This window comes from Sapajus apella, unplaced genomic scaffold (assembly GCF_009761245.1).
Source record: "Sapajus apella isolate SASKATOON/1434 unplaced genomic scaffold, GSC_monkey_1.0 scaffold69, whole genome shotgun sequence".
NCBI classification, from domain to species: Eukaryota; Metazoa; Chordata; class Mammalia; order Primates; family Cebidae; genus Sapajus; species Sapajus apella.
Window position 1 is genome coordinate 6,547,690 of NW_022437009.1, and position 15,498 is coordinate 6,563,187.

The following is a 15,498-nucleotide window of genomic DNA, read 5'->3' on the forward strand; positions in this document are numbered from 1 at the left end:
GTATGCAAAGAAAAATGAATTTTATGAACAAGCACCAAATTACAACAATAGAGCGAGACTCTGTCTCAAAAAAGAAAAAAAAAAAAAAAAGAAAAAATATAAAAATGGATGTGAGAATAGAAATTAGGAATTAATATGGATTTAGAGGAATTTTAAGAGACAGATGATATATAAAAATTGTCTAGTAAAGTGCCTACCACCAATGGATACTCAAGAAATGTCAGGTTTTTAAAAGTTAGAATTGATGGAACTTGGTAGTTAACTGCAACAAAAAGGAGAGTAAAGAAAAGGTGAGGATGACAACCAATTTTTGGCTCAAGCAGCTGGGAGGATGACACATCATCCGTTGAAGGCAGGAAAGGAAGGTGTTAAATTTGAGTGATCTGTAGAACATCCTGGTAGAGATAATATAAAAAGCTCTTGGCCATAGGAACCTGTTACTCAAAAGAAAAATATAAGGAGATAAAGATTTGAGAGACATTGTAGTTAAAGCTATGACAGTGGACATGATTACCTAGATAAACAGCAGAAAAAGGTGAACAACAGAATTTTAGGCACACTGACATTTTAAGGAGCAGATAAAGAAAGTAAGAATCATCGGGGGAATGGTGTAAAAGAAGACAGAAGAGGAGGGGCATGGTCAGTATTAAATGCTTTGTAAAGCTGTCAGGCATAAAGACAAGGGCTAAAAAAGAGTCTGTAAGAACAGGAGGTTACTGGTAACCCTGAAAAGGTAGGGAACAAAAGTCAGAATATTGTAGTAATTGAAGAGAAAAATACAAGGTAGAGTCCTTAAAAATAGATGACTTAAAACAAAAACTTGCTTGTGAAAAAGATAGTATAAAAACTAAGGGGAGGGCTAGTCCAAAAGAAAATGTGTTTGTTTATTTTTGATATAGGAAAGACCTAACCTACCCATATTTTCCTGTGTACGAAGCCAAGGTATTCCCCCAAAAAGCTATTTCAAAAGACAAAACTATTTTGGGCATATCAAGCAGCTGGGTGGTTCTAAATCCCATTAATTTATCCTTCTTTCCTCTTCCCAAAATAGAATTTTTCTTGTTTAAATATAAGAGTTACAATTGTTTTCTCATGGTGGAGCACTATTCAGTTGATAATTTTCTTTTATCATTCTCTAAGCTACAGAATGTCAACATTTAACACATTTGTAAGCTGTATTTAGCAAAAATTTAATCTTTCTTTCATCATAAGAGAAATGGGATGGGTTGAGAGTAAAATGGATTCCTAATGTTATATTTTCAAGACAACTACCTAACCAAAACACTAATTATTTTATTTGAATAGAAGACAAAATGTACATCAATTAAACCAAGCTGTTCAAGCTGTGTCCTTATACTGTATCTGAATACACAGCTGGGTTCAGAATATCAGAAGACTGGGAAGAAAAGGGCATGTTTTAAAAACTATAAGGTCTTTTTAGAAGATCTTAAATGTTCAGCAGAATATAAACAATATCTTAAACTATAAAACCTACATTTAAAATATTATTCTCTTTTCAGCGTCTACTTTGTACAAAGCACTGCAGAGACTACTCATGTGAATCAGATATAGTTTACCCTGAAAATAGTCTTCTATGGGGCTATTTTCCACCTATTGAGTGGGGAAAACAAAGTGTAGAGAGAAAATGGTAAAGGATGGCAGAGCACAAAACAAACAGACTCAATTTTCTACACTGTAGGCTCCCCCCAACCCTCGTGAAGTATATGCAATGTTAAAGAGGTGTACTTGGTTATGTAGATGGGAGAGTAGCCCTTATTAGTTTCAAACATTCCTAGAATACTGAATGCAATTTTGATTGTTCTATTTTAAGAAAAAATATACTTAGGATAATCATAAAATGTATTGTCCACTTTTGAGAATAAAAAGGGATACTATTAATAATTATGCTGGGGCAAGAGGAATAAGCTGGGTTAGTCCTGGGCCAACCAAGACATACGTTCAACCTTAATATAAAGAGCATTAGGGGGAAATGTTCATCCAATTCTTCAAATTCCTTAGAGAATAAAGAATGGGAGGAACATTTCCAGTTTCTCTGAGCCCCCACACTTTCTTCCCAAAGGAAGAAAGAATGTCTTATCTGACTAGGGAGTTTCACACAATGAACTCAATATGCTTGGCTTAGGGACTCTTGAGTTCTCCCACTGTTTTGGTTAACAGCCTGCCTGCAGAGGTGTATTCTGGTCTGTTCTCTGCCATGTCTGTCCCTTGGGAGGAGGCTTGTAGTTGAAAACAGAGGCCAAAGACTAAGTGTTTATGTCACCCTCCTGCAAAGGTAAAATAACAGCAAGGCCATATACATGCAGGACTAACATTCATCCACTGGCATTCTGACTTCATCTGTCTGTCTCTGGTGTCTTATTTCTCTATTGACTACAAACTAGTAATGAAGAATGCTTATTATTTATTGGCCCCTCAGAACCTTATAGAGATTAAAAAGTATTTTCAAAAGGGTGACCAAAATAATCCAGAGGATAGAGTAGCTCTTTTCTTTTTCCCCTTTCTTTCCCTTTTCCCTTCCTCCTTCCCTCCCTCTCTCTCTTCCCTCTTTCCAAACATTCAAGTCTCTACTAAAAGGATATATAGATGAATGTGACAAAAATAATTGCTCTGAGTGTGGTAGCTAGTTACACTGCAATATAAATGTGACAAGAGAGACATGTCATATGGTACTATTGAGCACAGAGGAGAGAACGTCTGCTTCTGACTTGCAATAGAATGACAGAAAGGGCTACAAAGAAATTATACTTTAGATTGGAGCTTAGAAGGATAGTAGGTATGAGCCAGGTAGACACAGGAAACAAGACTGGTTCCTGGCAGAAGAAATGGGTATATGGCAAAGATGAAAAATATGTCAGATTTATGACATGAAAATATTTTAAAAAATAAATATAGAATATGATTTGATTATAAAAAATCTTTAATACTTAACCAAGGAGTTAGATTTTATTCTGCTGACAATAAACAGCAAGGGAGAGACAGAAACTTAGTTTTGGAAATATTAATTTGGTTTACATATTAACTCCAAGATTTTTTGATCATGTAGCCTTTTCAGTAAAAAACCTGGCATTGCCCCTCTTCTAATATATATATAATAAAGCATATACAAAAATATATGTTTTTAAAGGAGGTGATTAAATAAATACTTATGACTTTACCTTGAAGTTGAAAAAAGCTCATATATGGTCATATATGCTACACAAACAGTATCAGCTCTATCATTTTTTTACTATTAGTCTGGGTTTGCATATTTGTATTATCTTCAATCAGTAGTACTTTTGCAGAAATCTTTTAGAGTGACATTATCATTTTATGTGAGGTTAGTTTAAAAACTATTTATCTAGTCTATAAATCCACTTAACTGGGCACAAGCAACCCATAAAATTTCACAGTGTCCTTAAAAAAAAAAGAGCAAAGGTGTCACACCCATTCCTCCCTCAAGGCATTCTGGCTAGGGTCTGTGATAATCCGACATATGGCATCAGTAAAAATGCTATTACCAATCTGTACGTAAAATAGTAGTGAAGCTTAGTTTCTTTTCTTTAGTAACAACATGATGAAAAAGAAGTTCTAATATTTTCTACTGGGTACCAGTAGATAATTTGAGTACCATCATTTTGGAAACCACAGGCATAAAAGATATATTAAGGAGAGAGAAAAAACAGGAGGAAGAAAGACTAAGAATAATCCAAGTGTGTAGTGATTGGAAGAATGGAAAGGGACATATAATATAGAAGAAAAAGCACAGATAAAGAATAAATGAATAATTATGTGAAAAAGCAATTGTAGCAAAATGTTAAATGTAATATCCTAGTGGTTGGCATATGTATGTTCACTGTAAGATTCTTTTCATTTTCCTATATATTGAAACTTTTGCATAAGAATACATTGGCAAGAAGAGAAAAAAGAAAAAGCAACAGGACTTGAAAACTAAATAGGAAGTAGGGCAAGAAGAGAGGAAGAGGCGGTACCTATATGACAGAAAGAGAGACGGGGTGGTGTTAGGAGAAAGATGTCAATTTAATTTTAAATAAGTTTATTTGAAGTACTAGTAGAGCAATCAAAACAAAGATTCAAAAACAAGATAAAACAGAAATATAATTCAGAACAAAAGACTATACTAGAGATTTTGTTAATGGGGCAGGCTACAGTAAACTGATAAAGCTATGAGAATAAATACAAGAAAAGGCAGAAAACTGAATTAAAACAATTGGGGACCAGGAAAAAGAATGGAAGCCAGTAAATGAGACAAGCTCTAGAAGACAAATACCATACTTACTATCTAAAAAGTCAAATTCTACAGTAGTACATATTCTAGTTTACCTTTAGAATGGCTGATTTCACCACAAGAAGTAACTTACTATTGAAAGCTTTATAGACAACTATGGTATAACAATTATTTTAAAAATTATTTATTGGGCTGGGTATGGTGGCTCACACTTGTAATCCCAGCACTTTGGGAGGCTGAGGTGGGTGGATCACTTGAGGTCAGGAGTTTGAGACCAGCCTGGCTAACATGGTGAAACCTCCATCTCTACCAAAAAATACAGAAATTAGCCAGGCCTGGTGGCATGCACCTGTAGTCCCAGCTACTGGGAAAGCTGAGGCATGAGAATCACTTGGACTTGGGAGGTGAAGGCTGCAGTGAGCCAAGATCATGCCACTAAACTCCAGCCTGGGCAACAGAGAAACTCCGTCTCAAAAAAAAAAAAAAAAGTTTGAGGTGTAATTTAAAAACAATAAAATCCACAACTCTTAAGTGTTCTTTTAATGACAAAAAGAAAAAACAAAAAAAAAATCTGGCCAGGTGCGGTGGCTCATGTCTGAAATCCCAGCACTTTGGGAGGCTGAGGCAGGTGGATCACCTGAGGTGAGGAATTTGAGACCATCCTGGCCAACATGGTGAAATCCTGTCTCTACTAAAATACAAAAAAATTGGCCGGGTGTGGTGGCACGGACCTGTAATCCCAGCTACTGGGGAGGCTGAGGCAGGAGAATTGCTTGATCCTGGGAGATGGAGGCTGCAGTGAGTTGAGACTGCGCCGCTGCATTCCAGCCTGGGTGACAGAGCCAACTCTGTCTTGCCGTGGGGGAGCGGGGAGAAATCAAGTGCTTTTGAATTATAAAAAGTGGCTTTTGGCATTGCATATGCCTGTGTAACTGTCACCTCAATTGAGATGGAGAATACAGCATTCCAGAGAATTATCTCTTACCCCACTTCCACTCTCCCCAGTCATTTTCTGATTTCTATTACCTATATGAGTTTTGCCTGTTCTCAAGCTTTAAATAATGAATAATTGAGAACCTACTCTTGTGTCTGGTTTCTTTTCCAACATGTTTCTGAGACTCGTCCATGTTGTTGGGTGTTAATCAACACTTTTTTCTTTTTACTGATGAGTAGTATTTTATTTTATTGCAAGAATATACCACAAATGATTTATCCATTCTCCTTTTAATAGATATTTGGAATGTTTCCAGGTTTGAGTTATTAAGAAAAAGGCTGTCATAATCATTCTAGTCAAGTCTTTTGGGGAACAAGTTTTCATTTCTCTTTAGATATTACCTCATAGGAAACTGCCAAAAGTTCTAAAAAATGTTCAGCTAATTTTGTGACCCCATTCACAATAAATGAAAATGCTAGTTGCTCTGAAATCTCATTAATCTTTGGTATTATCAGTGCATTTTATTTTACTGTATATAAAAATAATATTACATGTTATATATATGTATATTTACATTGTGGTATAAGTGATTTTTGGTTACATGGATTAACTGTATAGTGGTGAAGTCTGAGACTTTAGTGCACCCATCATCACCCAAGTAGTTTTCATTGTACCCAATATGTAGTTTTTATCCCTTCCCCCAATCCCACTCTCCTCCCTTCTGATTCTTCAATGTCTATTATACTACTGTTTGCCTTTGTGTACCCATAGCTTAGCTCTGACTTATAAGTGAGAACATACGATATTTGGTTTTCCATTCCTGGGTCACTTAGAATAATGGCTCCATTCAAGTTGCTGCAAAAGACATTCATAGCTGAGTAGTAGTCCATGGTGTGTGTATATATACACATTTTCTTTATCCATTCATAATTTGATGGGCGCTTAAATTGGTTCCATATGTTTGCAATTATGAATTATGCTATGATAGACATACATAAGCAGGTGTCTTTTTGATATAATGACTTTCTTCTTTGGGTAGGTACCCATAGTGGGATTCCTGGATCAAATGGTAGATCTAATTTTAGTTATTTAAGAAAGCTCCATACTGTTTTCTACAGAGGCTGTACTAATTTACATGCCAATTAGCAGTGTATAAGCATTCTCTTTTCACCACACCTATGCCAACATCTATTGTTTTTTGCCTTTTTAATAATAGCCACTCTGGATGGAATATGATGGTATCTCTCTCTTTTTTTTTTTAAATTGCATTTTAGGTTTTGGGGCACATGTGAAGAACATGCAAGATTGTTGCATAGGTACACCCATGGCAATGTGATTTGCTGCCTTCCTCCCCATCACCTATATCCGGCATTTCTCCCCATGCTATCTTTCCCCAACTCCCCACCCCCTGCTGTCCCTCCCCTAGTTCCCCCTGACAGACCCCAGTGTGTGATGCTCCCCTCCCTGTGTCCATGTGTTCTCATAGTTCAACACCTGCCTATGAGTGAGAACATGCGGTGTTTGATTTTCTGTTCTTGTGTCAGTTTGTTGAGAATGATGGTTTCCAGGTTCATCCATGTCTCTACAAAGGACACGAACTCATCGTTTTTGATGGCTGCACAGTATTCCATGGTGTTTATGTGCCACAATTTCCCTGTCCAGTCTATCATCGATGGGCATTTGGGTTGGTTCCAGGTCTTTGCTATTGTAAACAGTGCTGCAATGAACATTCATGTGCATGTGTCCTTATAGTAGAACGATTTATAATCCTTTGGATATATACCCAGTAATGGGATTGCTGGGTCAAATGGAATTTCTATGTCTAGGTCCTTGAGGAATCGCCACATTGTCTTCCACAATGGTTGAACTAATTTACACTCCCACCAACAGTGTAAAAGTGTTCCTATTTCTCATTGAGGTTTTTAAAATTTACATTTCCCTGATGATTAGTGATGTTGAGTATTTTTTTCCATGTTTGTTGACCATTTGTATATCTTCCTTTGAGATATGTTCATTCATGTCATTTGCCCACTTTTTACTTTTTGGTGGCATTATTTGGTGGATTTTATTTATTTATTTATTTCTGATTTGTTTGAGTTCCTTGTAGATGCTGGATACTGGTCCTTTGTTGGATGCATAGTTTGCAAATATTTTCTCCCATTCTAGAGAAATATTATTGTCTTATGATTATTTCTTGTCTTATGATTATTTGTTTTTCTGTATAGAAACTTTTTTGTTTAATTAGGTCCCACTTATTTTTGTTTTTGTTGCATTTGCTTTTGAGGTCTTTCTATGTTCATCAGGGATATTGGTCTGTAGTTTTATTTTTTTGTTATGTCCTTTCTTGGTTTTGGTATCAAGGTGATACTGGCTTCACAGCATGAGTTAGAAAGGATTCCCTCTTCCTCAATCTTTTGGAGTATTTTCAATAGGATTGATACCAACTCTTCTTTGAATGTATGGTAGACTTTGGCTGTAAATCCATTTGGCCTTGGGCTTTTTGTTGTTGTTGTTGTTGGCAATTAAAAAATTACTGATTCAATCAGTAATTACTGATTGTACGTATGTTTCCACGAATTTATCCAGTCCTCTAGATTTTCTAGTTTGTGTGCATAGAGGTTGTCACAGTAGCCTCAAATTATCTTTAGTATTTCTGTGGTGTTTGTTGTAATGTCTCCATTTTCATTTCTAATTGAGTTATTTGAATTTTTTATCTTCTTGGTTAATCTAGTGGTCTATAGATTTTGTGTGTCTTTTTCAAATAACTAGCTCTTTGTCTCTTTGACCTTCTGTGTATGTATATGTGTATGTGTGGGTTTATGTACCCATATGTGTATATATCTGTGTGTGTGTATATATATTTTATATATATATATATATATATATATACATATATGTACAACTTTGTTTTTATTTTTTTATTATTTGAGGCAATCTTGCTTTGTTTCTCAGGCTGGTGTGCAGTGGCACAGTTTTTTCTTACTGCAGCCTCTGCCTCCTGGCTCAAGTAATCCTCCCACCTCAGCCTCTGGAGAAGTTGGGACCACAGGTGTACACCACTATGCCTGGCTAATTTGTGTGTGTGTGTGTGTGTGTGTGTGTGTGTGTGTGTGTGTGTGCGTGTGTGTGTGTGTGTTTTTTTTTTGTTTTTTTTGTTTTTGTAGAGATAGGGTTTTACCATGTTGCTCAGGCTGGTCTTGAACTTCCAAGCAATCCCCCTGCCTTGGCCTCCTAAAGTGCTGGAATTATAGGCATGAGCCACTGTACCTGGCCTATTGTTTTTGTTGTTTCAATTTCATTTAATTTTGCTCTAATCTTTGCTATTTCTTTTATTCCACTAATTTTGGGTTTGCTCTTATTTCTCTAGTTCCTTGAGTTATGACATTATCAATGTGTCATCTTTCAGACTTTTTGATGTAGCAATTTAGTGCTATACACTTTCGGCACTGCTTTGCTGTATCTCAGATGCTTTGATAACTGATGTCACTATTATCATTCATTTCAAATAATTTTAACATTTCCATCTTGATTTTGTTCTTAACCCAAAAATCATTTAGAAGCAGACTGTTTAATTTCTATGCATTTGTATAGTTTTTAGGATTCCTTTAGGAGTTGATTTCTAGTTTTATTCCACTGTGGTCTGAGAAGATACTTGATATGATTTTGATTTTTAAAAATTTATTGAGACTTGTATTGTGGCCTATCATATGGTCTATTTTGCAGAATGTTCCATGTGCTGATGAGAAGAATGTATATTCTGCAGTTCTTGGGTAGAGTGTTCTGTAAATATCTGCTGGGTTCATTTGTTCCGGAGTGTGGTTTAAGTCCAGTGTTTCTTGATTTTCTGCCCCAATGATCTGTCTAGTGCTGTCAGTAGAGTGATGGAGTCCCCACTATTATTGTGTTGCTATCTCTTTTCTTAGGTCTAGTAGTAATTGGTTTATGAATCTGGGGGCTCTAGAGTTAGGTGTATACATATTTAGTATTGCAATATCTTCTTGTCAAATAGATTCTTTTATCATTGTATAATGACCTTGTGTGTTTTTTTTAAACTGTTGTTGCTTTAAAATATGTTTTATCTGACATAAAAATAGCTACTCCTGCTCACTTTTGGTTTCCATCTGTGTGAAATACCTTTTTCCAATCTTTTACCTTGAGTCTGTAGGACTCCTTATGTGTTAGGTGAATCTCTTGAAGACAACAGATTTTTGGTTTGTGAATTATTATCCATTCTGCCAATCTTTATCTTTTAAGTGAGCATTTAGATCATTTACATTCAATATTAATATTGAGATATAAGGTACTATTCCAGTGATCATGTTGATTATTACCTAGTACTCTGTTTTCTTCACTGAGTACTATTGTTTTACAGGCTGTGTGAGTTCTATGCTTTCAAGAGGTTCTATTCTGGTGCATATCAACTTTTTGTGTCAAGATTTAGAAGTCCTTTTACCATACCTTGTAGGGCTGATCTGGAAGTGTTAAATTCCTTCAGCATTTACTTGTCTGAAAAAGACTTTATTTCTCCTTCATTTATGAAACTTAGTATTGCTGGAATTAAAATTCTTGGCTGACACTTACTATGTTTAAGGTGGTTGAAGATGGGACCCCAATCCCTTCTGGCATGTGAGGTTTCTGCTGAGCACCAGTATACTTTACTGTAGTCCTTCTAAAGGATATAGATGGTATCTTTAGCCCTCATAGTAGATGTTGCTGGTATCTCACTGTAGTGGTAACTAATGATAAGCAACTTTTCATGTTCTTATTTTTTTTATCTTCTTTTGTGAAGTGCGTAAGTCCTCTGGCCATTTCGAAATCAACTTTATTGAGGTGTAATTTACATAACACAATTCATCTGTTTAAGTATACAGTTCAATGATTTTTAATAATTTACTGAGTTGTACAACTATCACCACAATCCAGTTTTAAAATGTCTTCATTACTCCAGTAAGATTCCTCATGCTGTTTACAGTTAATTTATATTTTTATCCGTAGCCCAAAGCAACCACTAACCTATTTTCAGTTTCCATAGATTTGCCTATTTTGGACATTTCATACAAAGGGAACCATACAATATCTGGCCTATTATGTCTAATTTCTTCACTTAGCACACTTTTAAGGTTTGTTCACATAGTATTTTGCTCCTTTTTATTGCTGAATAGTATTCCATTGTGGTGTTATACCACATTTTATTTATCCACTCATTGGTTAATGGACAATTGGGTTGTTTCCACTTTTTGGCTATTATGAATAGTGCTGCTATGAATATTTGCATGTAAGTCTTTATGAGGACTTTTATTTTCATTCCTCTTGGGTAGATACCTAGGAGTAAAATTACTAGGTCATACAGTAAATTTGTATTTAACCTTTTAAGAGACTGCCAAACTGTTCTCCAAAGTGGCTATATTATTTTCCAATGGCACAGCAATGTACAAGGGTTGCTGTTTCTCCCTATCCTTCCCAAGATTAGTTATCTGGTTTTTTAAATTGTTGTTGTTAAAACACCTAATGACTAATAATTTTTAATATCTTTTCATGTTTTATGGGTTATTTGTATATTTTCTTTGGTGAAATGTTTATTAAAATATTTTGTCCATTTTAAAATTTGGCAATATTATTGAGTTGTAAAGAGTTCTTATAGATTCTGAATTTAATTCCTTTGGCAAATACATATTGCAAAGTCTGTGACTTTGTCTATTCATTTTTCAATGGTGTCTTTTGATGAATAGAAATTTAAAATTTCTATTACATGAAAAATATTAATTTTTTCTTCTATGGTTCATACTTTTTGTGGCCTATATAAGAAATCTTTGCCACTTCTGACATGATGAAGACACTCTACTATATTTTTTTCCAAAAGCTTTATGGTTCTAGCTTTCATAGTTAAGTCTTTGATCATCTGAAATTAACTGTTGGTATGAAGTGAGGTATAGTTGAGGTCCATTTTTCCGTATCAATATCCAGTAGTTCTCTGGCATCATTTGTTAAAGATACTTTCCTTTCCTCATTGAATTGAGTTGTCACCTTGGTTGAAAATCAAGTGACTACATATATGTGCATTGATTTTTAGACTCTCTATTTTTTTCCACTGATCTATTTCTCTATCCTCATGTCAGTACCAAACTGTCTTTATCACTGTAGCTCTAAAATAAGTTTTCAAATCTGGTACCTTATGTCCTCCAACTTTGTCTTTTTTGTAAGGTTGTTTGGCTAATGAACACTATATATATTGTCTATTATTATTATTATTATTATCATTATTTTGAGAAAGGGTCTCACTCTGTCACCCAGGCTCAGGTGCAATGGTGTGATCACAGCTCACTGCAGCCTCAACCTCCTGGGCTCAAGCGATCCCCTCACCTCAGCCTCCCAAGTAGCTGGGAGTACAGATGCATGCTACCACCCCCAGCAAGTTTTTGCATTTTTAGTAGAGACAGAGTTTCATCCTGTCATCAGGCCAGTCTTGAACCCCTGGGATGTGATCAAGCGATCATATCCACCTTGGCTGTGATCCACCTTGGCAATCACATCCATATTGGCTGTGATTACAGGCATGAGCCACCATGCCCACCCTCTTGTCAATTATTTTAACTCTTCCTTAATGTCTTTCAATTATGTTTTGTAGTTTTTAGTGTTGAGAACTTGCACATCATTCAGAAGATTTATTCCAATGTATCTAACATTTTTTGATGCTGTTGTAGACAGAATTTTAAACAATTCCATTTTCTGATTGCTTCTTCCTAGAAAACTCTTAACATTATAATCATGCTGAACAACTATGTGGAAATTCTATTTATTTTTATAGATTGGACTTCAATACAAGGAGGACTACTGTGAACCTCATTTTAAGCCACTTATTTTTAAAAACTAATTAATACATACTTTCTGATTAGTAATACAAAACAAATGCAAATTTTATTCATTTGCAAAGGTGAAGATACAGCAAACAATTTTGGATGGAATAAATTCTATACTTATTTACAAAACTCTATTCTTTTTAAAAATTTGTTTATTATTTTTTAAAGACAGGGTCTCACACTCTTGCCCAGACTGGAGTGCAGTGGCATGATCACAGCTCACTGTGATCTCAAACTCCTAGGCTCAAGCAATCCTCCCATTTCAGATGCCCATATAGCTAGGACTAGAGGTATGTACCACCATACTCAGTTCAAAACTATACTGTCAAAAATAATCTATAATATATAAGACAGATAAGTGCTATTATCTGATGATTCTTAGAGAAATAATTTTTCCTTTAAGCAGTAAAAAGTAAGTGTGTATATGTGTGGGGACCTATATTAAAGACTTTCATTGAATTTCTACTGCTGCTATAAATGGCTAGGGAATAGCTATAGCTACAGATACTTGCATATCTATTGTAATGTATACTAAATAGACTCAAAAAATTTCAAAAGACATGATAAACCTACCTTACAGTTAAGGATGTGCCTAATTTTTGAATATTTATTTAGATTTTTAAAAGTCTGTCTTCAGGACAAATGTATTTTACTGTTTTGTTTTGTTTTTTACAGTTATGTAATCCTCAAAAAGAAATCTCTCATAAAATTAGATGTAATGACATAATTATCACAGTCAGTTGATTATGATATCTACCCACTGCTTTTGTGCTTGTGTACATTACGGTTTGTTCAGGGTTTTGGAAAACCCATTATCTGAGCAAGAAGAGTAAGAAAGGATTAAGAGAATAAGTATGACAGAAAAAGTGCATGAATCTCTACCTCCATCTTCACAGTCTTCAGGGGCTTTGGCTTTCTTACAAAGACGAGGATCCAACCAGGTGGTTGTCTTGGTATTGTGGCTGTAGAATAAAGATTTCAATTAGAAGCAGTAAAATAAAGGAGGAGAAAATTATTTCAAAAGTAAAGATTAAAAGTGACTAAAAGGTATATGACGTTTGAACACTAATCTCCTACAGGCTCCATTTGTACACTTCAGATTCATTCATTAACCCTATTGTTCTCAGTCTACTTCAAAATTTCCACAAAGGAATGGTAACACTAGAGGCACTAACTTAAGAATCAAGACTTTAAAGGCCTAAAATGCCACGAATGGAATAACAGACACTATTTAAGCAGTTAAAAATGTTTCCAAAGGTGGGTGCATAGGCACATACTGTGCATTATCTAGCCAAAAATACTGCACTGAAAACCTTGTTTGCTCACTGGCTGAACTCCTTCCTCCTTCCCTTCAAAAAGTACTATATTTCTTGCATGGCTGTAATATGTAGGTACTGTGTTGGGAGCTGGAATATAAAAATAAATGAACAATCAGGTAGAGCCCCTGCCCTCAGGGACTTTTTAAAATAAAATAGAATAAAATAAAACAAGGAGTTTCAAGTGGCTGTTTCTGCCATATGCAAGTAAAAGCAACAGTATGTATAGTTAAACTCCACTCTATAAAACTAAGTTTTCATCAGCATGGTCCACACTGGAAAAAGGGAGGGATAAAAATATCCTGCCCCTGCTTCATTTCATGAAATGGGCCAAATATGACTTTAGAGAGCAGTATCTGTTTAATTTCATTATATGTCATAGTCAGTTACCTTCAGAGCAGGTCATCATGCAGCAGATACTAATACCCAAGCAAAACTATCTCATTGCTTAGTGGACAGTGTTAGTTTAAATATCTTAAATACAAGAATATTAAAGAAAAAGAAGTCATGGAAGAAAACGCATAGGAAGGGAATCAAATGTAAATTAAAGTTATTATTGTTATCATTACTATCATTATTTTGAGACAGAGTCTTGCTCTATTGCCCAGGTTAGAGTACAGAGGCATGATCACGGCTCAGTGCAGCCTTGACCTCCTGGGCTCAAGTGAGCCTCCTGCTTCAGCTTCCCAAGCAACTGTGACTACAGGTGTGCGCCACCATGCCCAACAACTTAAAAACTTTTTATTTGTAGAGAGAGGGACTTGCTATGTTGCCTAGGCTGGTCTTGAACTCCTGGGCTCAAGTGATTCTTTTGCCTAAAGTTATTATTGGAGTACCATGTCATACTTAACGGAAGTAATTAACTATTAATTAGTAACAATGAATGTAAACAAGTTATCTTTCCTGAGTGTGTTTAACACGAGATAAACTCATTAATCTCTGCCTTGACCTTAGAAAGGTCACTCTTAGAAAATGAAGCCAATAAGGTTTCAGGGAATTAATCACATCTTCTATACCTTTTCTAACCCCTGAGGTACTTGCAGAGCTATGTAGCCATTGCTTGGTATAATACTGGTTGGTAGAATGTGATAGAAACACTTCTTTCGTATGCTGGATAATAGCTAATTTCTGTAGGAAAAAGGGGGATTGTTTTTAGAAAGTCTATATTACTCATTCTATTAGAGAAATAATCTCCCCAAATCTGAATTTTTTTTACTAAAAAATTTTTTTAGAAAATGAAAGGGATGAGAACTCACGGGCCTAGGAGCCACGCAGATTATTAGGGAAACAAAAACAACAACAACAACGTGAAATACCTTGCTAAACCAAACTAAAAACTGCTACTTGAGAAAAGCTTAACTTAGGTTCCTGTGATCCAAAATTTTATTGCTAAATTAGCAGATGTAGGCAATTCACTAAAATTTTACCCAACATTTTCCAAGGAAAAGAAATGTCCATAGGGGCTATTCCCAAAACATAAGAACTAAAGTCTAAAGACCTATATGAATATTATTTTCTGACAGCTGCATTTTTCAACAGTAGCAGTAATACAATCAACCATGTTATACCAAACAAAACAGCTTTATCTAGCAGCAAATATTTAACTATATTCTACACATTAACCCTTTATAATATATGTTTTACAAAGATTTTCTCCTATTCTATATATTGCGTCTTTACTCTGTCGATTGCTTTGCTATGCAGAAGTTTTAAAGTTTGATGTAGTCCATTTTTGTCTATTTTTGCTTTTGTTGCCTGTGCTTTTGGTATCGTATCTAAGAAGTCCTTGACAAATCCAATGTGACACAGCTTTTTCCTATGTTTTCTTCCTTTTTATAGTTTCAGGTCTTATGTTTAGATCTTTAATGTATTTAAATATATTTAACTATAAAAACATTTCTTTTAATAAATTCTTCTCCCCTTTAATTTACTAACTTACTGTTGTTTGCAGTGTGAAGTACTGTCAGATTCAATGTCTCATAATCTGTTTTTAAAGATATTTTAGTTACTTCTAATGACTGTATCCCTTATTTTGGGGTTTAGTTCTAAAGTCAGCATGAAAGTCAAAAGTCTAAACTGCCCTTAATAAGCCCCTTAAAGTTGTCAATAAAGAAGAATATACTACCTGGTTGTACCTGTTTTATA

General features: G+C 35.0%; 1 protein-coding gene across 2 annotated transcripts in view; it reads right to left on the reverse strand.

Moving 5' to 3' along the window:
- MAGI3 (membrane associated guanylate kinase, WW and PDZ domain containing 3) overlaps positions 1-15,498 on the reverse strand; it is a 283,654-nt gene that overhangs the window by 71,353 nt on the left and 196,803 nt on the right. For both annotated transcript variants that reach the window (XM_032249723.1, XM_032249724.1), the window contains exon 6: positions 12,920-12,999. In XM_032249723.1, the coding sequence (XP_032105614.1) occupies positions 12,920-12,999 (80 nt within the window). The remainder of the gene's footprint in view (positions 1-12,919; positions 13,000-15,498) is intronic.